The sequence below is a fragment of the Vicia villosa genome, linkage group LG7 (genome assembly GCF_029867415.1).
Source record: "Vicia villosa cultivar HV-30 ecotype Madison, WI linkage group LG7, Vvil1.0, whole genome shotgun sequence".
In the NCBI taxonomy this organism is placed as follows: domain Eukaryota; kingdom Viridiplantae; phylum Streptophyta; class Magnoliopsida; order Fabales; family Fabaceae; genus Vicia; species Vicia villosa.
Window position 1 is genome coordinate 133,111,303 of NC_081186.1, and position 11,216 is coordinate 133,122,518.

The 11,216-nt window shown below is 36.7% G+C and overlaps 1 protein-coding gene across 1 annotated transcript; it reads right to left on the reverse strand.

Moving 5' to 3' along the window:
* Positions 1 to 3,706: 3,706 nt before the first annotated feature.
* On the reverse strand, positions 3,707 to 6,096 carry LOC131620215 (uncharacterized). Its single transcript, XM_058891219.1, has 5 exons — positions 6,009 to 6,096; positions 5,480 to 5,921; positions 5,184 to 5,391; positions 4,488 to 5,051; positions 3,707 to 4,393 (listed from the first exon to the last, which is right to left on the reverse strand). The coding sequence occupies exons 1-5, from the start codon at positions 6,094 to 6,096 to the stop codon at positions 3,707 to 3,709; spliced, it is 1,989 nt and encodes a 662-aa protein (XP_058747202.1).
* Positions 6,097 to 11,216: the final 5,120 nt, after the last annotated feature.

Below are 11,216 nucleotides of genomic sequence, written 5' to 3' on the forward strand. Positions count from 1 at the left end.
AAATCAGGTACGCTTAACTGTCTCCTACACAAACAGTCCCTAACTAGGGTTTTTGTTTTTTCAGGAGAACAAGTTTTTTGAGACCTAAAATGGATTTCATGGACCTCCATATGTCTCAAAGCACCACCAGACAAATTTTCAAACTTCAATTCGCTCAGACGCACAGTCAGCAGCTCAAACAGTCAACAGACGACCAGTTTGACCGAAAAGTCAACAGACAGTCAAAAATGAATTTTTTTGTCAACATCCATATTTTGTCAAAAGATTCATCATTTGATCAATGGTTGATCATAATTCATCAAGAAAAGATCAAAAATCAACAAAACCCTAAGTTTCAAAATTAGGGTTTTCTCCTAAAAAGTCAACTGAACTTTGACCGGCCATAACTCTCTCCTCGTTCACTCAAAAAATTCCAACCAAAGCTTGTTTTGAAGGAAATTAAATTATCTTTCAAATTCAATTGATACCATGTCATTGGATTCACCATTTGAAAAATACGAGCTCAGACATTACAGGTCATTTTCAAAGTCAACAAAAAGTGGTTTTTTGTCAAAGGCCATAACATCAAGATAACTTCTCCAAATGAAAAAAAGTTTCCAAGGTAGCTTAAAGAGGATATCTTGAGGTTTTTAAAAAGTACAAGAACTCCTTCATATGATCAAAATTGAGGGATTTATGCCTTGTTGAAGTTGGCTATTTTTTGGGAAAATGCATGAAACCAACATTGATCAAAAATGTTTTTTTTTCCAAAAGGGGCCAAGTTTTCATGATCCAAACATGATTCTAATGATGCTAAGGGCCTCCCACGACCAACCTAAGGCCCATAACATTTTTATTTCTTTTTTAGTTTAATTTTATTACATTTAAAGTTAAATTAAAGAAGAAATGGTGAAGGATAATGGTACAATGCTTTGATTTTAAGCTAAAGCCATCAAGATTGATTCCACTCTGCAGCATGGAAGTACATGGCAGGCCTAGAGCAAGAGGGTGAAGAAAATTTAAAGCCATGGCCAAAGAATTCAAAGGTTTTTATATTTAAAAATTCAAAATTCAAAAAGTAATCAATGCTTCTTAGCTTAGCTTTGCAGCACCTCCATTGCTTATAAATGAAGTAGAACACTTCAGTAAACACACACACACGAATTCAGAGTCAATCCTATGCTTGTATCATACTTGTAGCAACTTGAAAATTTCAAAGAAAACTAAATTTCGAATTTTGGGTTCAAGCAAGTTTCAATCCAAACTAAACATTCAAACATCATCCCTGAACATCATTGAACATATCTAAATCAATTTCTAGCCTCAAAGCCTCACAAATCGAGCCATACAAGCCACGGTTTGTCAAGAACTAAATCAAGTTCTAACGCATACTTACATGTTTATTTAATTGAATTTAACCTTGTATTTGTGCTTATAATGAAGTATAGATGCTTTCTGGGTGGTTTAATTAAAGTTTAAGTGCAAAACGAAGTATACACCATTTTAGGGTTTTTGAGTTCAAAAAGAGGGGTCTTCGTTTTAAGCAAAATTTCAGGAAACTAATGGTTCTAATGAGTTCGTGAGGTCCATACGAGCTCAACCATGGTCTCATATTAGATTTATCATGCTTGTGTGAGATTTTTGAATTTGCAGGAGCTTTAGTGACGGAAAAAACCGTAGGTAAAACCTTTACCTACAGTTGCAGGTATTTGAAATGAAGAAGACGAAGACGTGGCTTGTTCTGATTGGTTGGTTTGCGCGCGCGTGTATTTTGAAGTTCAGACCAATCATATGCTTTGCGTTCCACTATTATATCATGTGCCTTATGATCTCAGCCATCAGATTTCATTAATTCAAGATCCAACGCGCTTGAATGCTCATCCTTACCATAAACCTTCCTATCAACCACACCAGATCATTAATATATATATTTTCCATTTTATTTTATTTACTTTGCAAAATTAATTTAAAATAGTTTAAAAACTCAAAAAAATATAATAAAAATATTTTTAGGTTCATAAAATAATATATTATTTTTTGATATAAAAATATTTTATTTTTCTTAATAATTAAAATATTTTGTTTAATTAATTAGATAATATTGTTATATTTATCTTTTAATTGTTTCTAACCTATCAAAAATCAGAAAAAAATATTTTCTTTTTATTTAACCAAGTTTATATATTATAAACTAATTTTGTGCATATTTAGAATATTTTTCCCTTTAAGTTTAAATTATTTGTATAATTATCAATTAATTAACTTAATAATATCCAAAATAACTTCAAAAATCCCAAAAAAAATAGTTTTATTTTAAAATTAATTAACAAACAATTTGGACATATTTTAGACTTAATTTTTTAGGTTTAAATTTTATTTCTAATTCTTAGCCTTTTAATTAAATTAACTATGCATTAATTCTAATTAAAATCAACCATCCGAAAAATCCAAAAATACTTCCCTTTATCTTATTGCAATTTAAATTCATAGATAAGTGTATAGGTTGTCAAAATTCATATAAATAGCGTAGTTTACATTTCTCGCACAATCGATGTAATAGCGTAGATTTATTTCCCGCATTTTACATTCCCGCACTTTTAATTTCTGTACATATAAAACTGCGTGTATGTCAAAGATAAAAATAAAGTGTTAGGTCACTAATCTCAAAAGACAAAAATATCTGAATCAGAACACGATCACACTTGCACCTCTTAGGGTAATCCCATTGTTACTCTTTTCAAAATCAATTCTACTGTTTCAAATGCAAATCCAAACTTTTTTTTTATATTCGGTCAAAGGAGAATTTTCTAAAAGAAATGGGAAAGGACCTTATAAATTTAGGGTAGATCTCCTAATTGCTTGCTCAAATCAAAACAACAAATGTTTCACATATTCACTGTTTTTTCAAAACAAAACTTTCAAAAAAAAATGACAATACTTTGTATATATATCCAAACAAGGATCATTACGAAGTTAAAGATCTTTTTTTTTTCAAAACATCTTTCGAAAGATAAAACACTTTGTATACATCCGCAAAAGGATCATTACAAAGTTAATTTACAAAGGTATTTTAAAACCACATACAAGCATTTCAAAGCAAGACAAATGATTCAAACAAGTGAGCTAAGCAATTAAGAGCCCATGGATAACCATGGATACAAAGGGGTGCTAATACCTTCCCTTTGTATAACCTACCCCTGAACCCAAAATCTCTTAAAGGTCTTTTTCTGTTTCTTTTATAAACCTTTCCTTAATTGGATAAAATAAAAGTCGGTGGCGACTCTCTGATTTTCACAAACTCAAAAAAAAGTAGAGTCAGTTTGTATCTCACGAGAAAAAACCGAGGACGACAGTGTGCCTCTTTGATTGCTTCAATAAACTCGTGATCGACTTGGAGAAAACCCATGGCGAAGCATGCATCTCTGAAGGTTTTATGTTGGACACCATCTATATTTTTGATGTCATCATAGCTTATGGGACCTTTCTTGGTGGTTAACATCATTAGTAGATAATACAACTCTCCTGTACACTGCGGAACCCACATTAGTCGACCAATTGTGTATCCCTGCTGTCATGGCTTCCAAGTTCTTGATCTCTTGACATATACAATTTTTTAAACAAATTGTCTATAAGTTAGCAACCTTGCCTCTTCATATTGATTGTTTGCCTCAAACCTAGAAGTAGACATGGATTCTGTAACACTTGGCTTAATTAAGACATCCCCAATTTATTCGTAATCTCGGTAGTAAACACCTTCCAAGTGAAAGAACAATCTCTCCATAGTAGGTTTTCTTCCATGTATTGAGTATGAGAAGATTCTCCAGCATGCTTCACTGGGTGAAACATATCTACAATCTAGATATTGTTTAATCTCATCAACATTTTTATCACCAGGCCTGTTGGTTGACTCAGATGGAACAATAACAGCAGAAATTCTATCAGACCCCTTGTTTATATACTTGAATAAGTATTTGATTGAAGTACTTTGGTTGCACCATTCCATGTTGATGTGTGCTTCATACTTCAACAACAGATTCGGGTTATGAGGAACGACATGACCGTTATGCAGTATTATTCCATTTTTGTCAATTGTGTTTCCATTATCTCTCCTTCTATAAATAGGATATCCATCTTGATCGACTACAGTTGTACTTTGAAACTTTTTTAGATAATATTTAGAACACTTCCCCTCTTTCATGCATGGTGAATTCATATTAGCAAGGCCACAAGGACCATGCACCATATGAGTCTTAACCAAATTATACATCCTTGGTTCCAACACCGGATTTGGTATTTCGGCCGAAATAATTCTATCAATGTCAGAAGGTGCTGGGTATTTGTTTGAAGGATGCAAGAAAATTAGAATATGGGCATGTGGCAATCCTTTTTTTTTGGAATTCAATAGTGTACATGTCTGCAAAAGAATTGATTCAAGATATTCAATTAAAATTTCAAGTGTTATGAGAAATAGACAAATTATAGTAGTTGGAAAACTTACACGCAAGTACTTTGCCAAAGATACCCTTCTTGGTTAAATCGGATAGAAGTTCATCAAACTTCAATTTGAAGATCCTTGAAATGATATCTGGTCTATCTTGAGGTTTCAAGTGAAGAGTTCCGAGTACTCTTTGTATCTCCGGCCAATTAGGATTGCAGGTAAAAGTTATGAACAAATCTGGAAACCCAACTTTGCTACAAATAGCCATTCCGTCATAATAAAGTTGATCCATGAACCTTCGATTTCCAACGTAGGATGATGGCAATACAACTCTTTTACCTGTGCTGGACCCAAGTGCTACACTTTCATCACCCTCTTCATTGAGATTATTATATTTAGAAACTCTTAACTTTGACTGATTGTTACGGAGCCGTGTTAATCTTTTAGACTCCATCATGGTGTACCCATCAACCAAAAATTGTTGAAATAATCTTCTTGATGATAACAAAGTTTTTGCCTCATCGGATATGGATTGAATCTGAAATGCAAGCCACTCTCTAATTGTGAGACAATTACGTTTGTTATCATCAAATATCTCCAAATCTCGATGAGCCACGTCAGGTCTATAATCATCCTCACCATATGGAAAAATCAATGGATATTGATATGCCAAATAACTTGCATGGAACTCATCTATTCTTTTAAGTTTTCAACTTCTTTTTTCCATAATAATGTCCCTTTCCTCTGCAGTGTCAACATCACCAACAATTAACGCTGCAACTTCAGACACAGTAGGTTGATTGTAGATCCTACCATCTGTTTTGCAATCAGAAATGTGTCTCAGCTTTAAGTTGTGGACGTTATCATTGTTAATTCTTTCCCTTGCCATTTGGAAGCTTTTTGCATGTGCCTTATGTCCGTACAACATTGCAGAAAGTTGTTGAACAATGGATGGGTCAATATCTGTGGAATTCCTAATAATAAATGGAGAAAAGAATTATTGACCAAAACAGATAAACTACAAATGTGTATGGGAGCTGAACTAAAAATATGCATAATTACCTTAGACCATCCATTCTATTTTCAACTTCATTTTCGGTGCCATAGACGTATAGTTGTGCGAACTTTGGTTTTTGCCCCTGTGCTGGTAACAGACTCCCGATTTGATGGCAAGATTGACCTTGAATGCGTATTGTGGGTGGTCCACAACCATTGTTGTACTTGTTATCCAACTTGGCACCAGGAGATGTGAATGCGAACATCATGTTGTAAACTCGTATTTGTTGTTGGAATTTTCTGCTGATTAGTGAATCATGATCAAAAAGCAGTTTTGTTAGATCAGGAGGCGGTGTTTTCAAGAAAGGTAACTCAACTTTCCCGTTACCACAACACAATGAATATTTAGGATTTGCCGAGTGCTTGTGTTTCTCCATCCTCTCTTGATACCACATTAATGCCGAGCAATATCGACATTCAAATAGTGGATCGCCAATATCATAATACTCTACAAATAGAAGTAGATAAATTAGGTAACGCACATTTGAACATGGGTTTATATAAAGCCAACCATTTATTAAATAATGAAACATACCATTTGATGGATGCGGCATGGAGCTAGTACCGGTAACATTGTCATCGTCAGAGCTAAAATCTTCATCAGAATCAACAGCTGCCAACATAAGTTTACATTGAATGTTAGTACCGATTCTGCACTAATTAAATGACAATTGTTTGATAGTTAAAAAAAACTATGTAGTTCAATTATTTATAATAAAACCACATACAAGCATTTCAAAGCAACATAAATGATTCAAACAAGTGAGCTAAGCAATTAAGAGCCCATGGATAACCATGGATACAAAGGGGTGCTAATACCTTCCCTTTGTATAACCTACCCCCGAACCCAAAATCTCTTAAAGGTCTTTTTTTGTTTCTTTTATAAACCTTTCCTTAATTGGATAAAATAAAAGTCGGTGGCGACTCTCTGATTTTCACAAACTCAAAAAAAAGTAGAGTCAGTTTGTATCTCACGAGAAAAAACCGAGGACGACAGAATTGGCGACTCCGCTGGGGACTTCAAAAACAAAATGTTTTTAAAAGGGGTTACCTTAGAGTATAGATCACTTCGATGTTTTCAATTGCTTGTCTTGTTTGTTCTATTTTTCAAAGGTTTGTTTGGGTAATGAATTTACTTGTGTGAAAGATTCTAACCCGAATCTCGAGATACCTTAAGTATGTGACAATAGACCAAGGAAACTGTACGGCATGTACCGATATGGTTGATCTGGTAGTCACCGTTAGTGCGACACTTTGGTCTGTAATGATATCCCTTGAAAACGATCAAGGAGTATGTTAGGCTTCCGAAATGTCATTAAACACTAATTTGTCTTAGAACCTTTAGTTGAACTTGACTTGTGGCCTATTAAGTGACTGGCTTTGAAATTGATCGAAGTTAGTTATCCTCGAGGAATATTTTGATCGGCCATCCGAGCGCCGTATTGAGATGTTGTCTCCAAGGATCATAGAACCCGAATACTATTTTAAGACAGGTTTAAACCAACTCAACTTCAGTGGGGAGGGTATCACCTATCAACCTCATGCAAGCCTTTAAACCTAAGGCTATTGTTTGATTTGTTTGTGTGTGCCACATGTTTGACATCATGACATCATAAGCATCATAAACATATCATTTTCTCACTAATCATTTCAAGGATCGAAGAGTTTACCTTTGTTCTGTTGTTACAGGTAATGGCTCTCGCTACCAGAGATTATATCCCGATCAACATCTCAACAGTACCATCTGAACTTAAGGACTTAATATCAGAATTTCCCAGAAATGCTCAATTCACTGAAAAGCACGGTCACCTACTCCATTTGGTTACCTCAAAATTTGAAGAAGACATGATACGGGTCCTGTTCCAATTCTTTGATCCCGAACATCATTGTTTTACATTTCCTGATTACCAGCTAGTACCCACTTTGGAAGAGTTCTCTGAACTAATTGGGTTACCTGTTCGAGATCAATTACCTTTCACTGGTTTAGAAAAGATTCCAAAACCTGAAATAATTGCTGCTACCTTACGTTTACGAAAGTCAGAAATCGAGTCCAATTGGGAAACGAAGAGTGGAGTCAAGGGTTTGCTCGCTAAGTTCTTAATGGAAAAGGCTCGATTACTACTAAAAAGCAGAAGTTACCTAGCTTTTGAAGAATTTGTGGCTCTTTTGATTTATGGTTTGGTTTTATTCCCTAATCTCAACCAATTCATAAGTGTACACGTTATCAACATTTTCTTAACCCGCAATCCGGTACCTACTTTGCTGGTAGACATACTACATTCTTTACACACTCGTACTATGAAAAAACGAGGAACTCTTATGTGTTGTGTACCGCTATTGGCTAGATGGTTTACATTACACCTTCCCCGATCAGTGTTGAGAAACGAACAAAGGATGCAATGGTCTCGCAGGATTATGTCTTTGTCACATTCAGATATCCGGTGGAACATCTTCTTTCAAAGAGACATCACTCTCATTGACCATTGTAGAGAGTACCCTAATGTGCCACTCCTTGGCATCAGGGGAGGCATCACTTACAACCCCTCTTTAGCTTTGCGCCAATTTGGATATGCACGAAGAAATGGTCCTCATGACATGATTATCCGTGGCATTGTGTTCGACTACGAAGATGATTCCCTAAGACATCGACGAAGGTTTATACATGCGTGGGGCAGTGTCTATAAAGTAGAAAGCAAGACTTTAGGACAATGGAACTCTATTCTCATGGAGCCTTACATCAAATGGGTGCGTGCTCGTGCTCAGAAGTTCATCATGCCATATCCCACTATTCTACCTGTGACTATTGAGCCAGAAGTCGAAGGGGACGAACCTCGAGTTATTCTACATCCGGACATGCCAACTGACCTGGAAGAGCTGCAGAAATCTTGGGTTCAACTAAGAGAAGAAAGAGACACCTTCAAATCACACTGTCAAGACTATGAGAGGAAAGTGTTGGAGCTCACCAGACAACTCCAGGAAGAACAATAGATCAACACGTTCCTGGGTGCAAAGAGAAAGCGTCCATGGGAGGCCTGAGGGATCCTTTATTTTCTTTATTTTATCTTGTAAGCCCGAAAGAGGCAAAGAAAAGAAAAAAGAGACAAAAGAAAAAAGAAATAATTGTTTGACTAATAAATGTTTGTTTCTCTTTTGTTTAAACAAATCTAAATTCTAAGATCCTTGAAAACATTGCATATACATTTCATTCATAAACATTGCATAACAGGTTCACATGACAGGTTTCTCATCTCCTCGCTGTTTATTTCAATTAGAAGGGATGGATTCCGAAACAAGTATCAAGAATCTCGAAGCACAGAACGCCCAAGTTCAGGTGGCAATTTTGGAGCTAGCAAAGGGGCAACAAGAACTGAAAGCCCTGATGATCAAAAAGAAAAATAAGCCCAAAGTATCTGTAGGCTTAAGTCACCTTGCGAGGAAAGTCAAAATCCCTGTCAGGAGGTCCAAAAAGGTGTCGATCCCTGAAGTAGTCGGTGAAGGTGATCAAGAAGACAATTACAGCAACCAGGGTTATGCTAAACTCTCTCTCTCTCTCTCTCCTGATGAAGAAGATTATTAGTCCGAAGACGAATAGGGTGATAACAAATACCAGCTGTTGGAAGAACGCATGAAAGCTATGGAGATACAAAAAATATCTGGTTTAGACTTCAATGATCTTGGACTCGTCTCAGATATTGTTATCCCTCCAAAGTTCAAAGTTCTTGTCTTTGCAAAGTGTGATGGAGTCTCTTGCCCAAAGCTGCATCTAAGGTCCTATGTGAGGAAGATACTACCTCATACGACAGATAACAAATTTTGGATTCATTTCTTCCAGGAAAGTCTGTCGGGTACACAACTCGAGTGGTATTACCAACTGGAAAGTGCAAAAGTTCACACTTGGGAAGATTTGGCTGCTGCTTTTTACAAACAGTATCAATACAACGCTGACCTTACACCAACCCGTACTCAACTACGAGGCATAACTATGGCACCAAAAGAAAGTTTCAAAGAGTATGCACAAAAGTGGAGAGATCTAGCTGGAAGGGTTCAACCACCCTTATCTGATCGCGAGCTGGTCGACTTGTTCATGGGCACTTTAACTGGCTCTTTCTACAGTCATTTGTTGGGAAGCTCGTCGTCAGGTTTCACTGACCTAATATTAACTAGAGAGCGTGTTGAAAGCGGTATTCAAAGTGGAAAAATTTAAATAGGCTCCTCCTCTGGTACTACAAAGAGGCCCATCAGTGGGAGAAATGAAGTCAATACAATGCACAGTCAGAAAAGTCGCAAAAGTGAGCATCACCAATCTGTAGGGGCTGTTCTGATCTCTGCATCTGCACCTCAAAAAGATCAACCGCTGAAGTATACGCGTCGACCAGATGCACCAAGAAGAAGTTTCACTAGAATCAATATGCCAATTTCTCAAGCATTGCAATACTTGTTAAAAGAAAATATGATCACATTGAAAGACCCTCCAAAGAATGTCAACACTTCCTCTCCGAGTTATCGCCCCGATGCAACATGTGCATACCATTCTAACTGTCCAGGACATGACGCAGATCACTGTTGGGCCCTGAAAAATAAAATACAAGACATGATAGATGCTGGGGAAATTGAATTCGATCCTCCAGAGACTCCAAATGTCATCACTGCACCTATGCCAAAGCACGACAAGACCGTTAATGCTATCATAGACACTGTTTATATCTATGATGTGAGAGAACTGTCAACTCCGCTCCTTAAAGTCAAAAGAAAGCTAATACGAGCTGGTTTCTTTCCAGGTTGTGACCCTGATTGCTTTTATTGTACACACCTACCCAATGGTTGTGAGAATTTGAAAATAGGAATTCAAAAGTGGATGGATCGTCGTATCATTATGTTTGAGAGGCTCCCTTCTATGGACGATTTATGCAAAGTTTTTTCAAATGGGATGAGAATAGAGGACGTCTCAGTGGTTTCTAACATACCATTGAAAATCCCTACCAAAGCTCCTTTCAAAATTTCTGCTGCACCCAAAGTGGCATCTGTAATCATCACCAGTCCGGCTCCATTTCCATACTCCTCAGACAAAGCTGTCCCGTGGAATTATGACACTAATGTCTATGTCCATGGAGTTAAGCAAGACACCTTGACTGAAGAGACCGTGAATTTTACTACTCCAACTGTTGATAATATTGTGGGTACTAGTAAGATTACGAGAAGTGGAAGGATCTTTTCACCAGAAATTACTCCAAATGTTGCTACTAATCCAGTCCAGGTCCCAGTTCCTAATCAAGATATCAACGCTCGAGGCAAAGAGCCACTAGTTGAACCAGTTCAAACACCGGTGGAAGTCACTATTGAAGATCCATCGAGGCAAGAAATGGAGGAAATATTAAAAATCATCTGCAAAAGTGATTACAATATTGTCGAACAACTGGGGCACACTGCTTCAAAAATTTCAATGTTGTCTCTGCTAAAGTATTCAGAAGCTCATGCCAAGGCCCTGATGAAGTTCCTGAAAGCTGCACATGTACCACAGGAGATTTCAGTCGATCAATTTGAAAAATTGTGTTGCCAATCTAACAGTGAATAACGGTCTCGGTTTCTCTGATGCTGATTTAACGCCTACTGGGAAAAATCACAATAAAGCCCTGCACATCTCTATTGAATGTAACGGCACCACTCTGTCTCATGTGCTGGTAGACAACGTTTCCTCTTTGAACGTGTTACCAAAAGCAGTACTGGAAAAACTTGATTTCGAAGG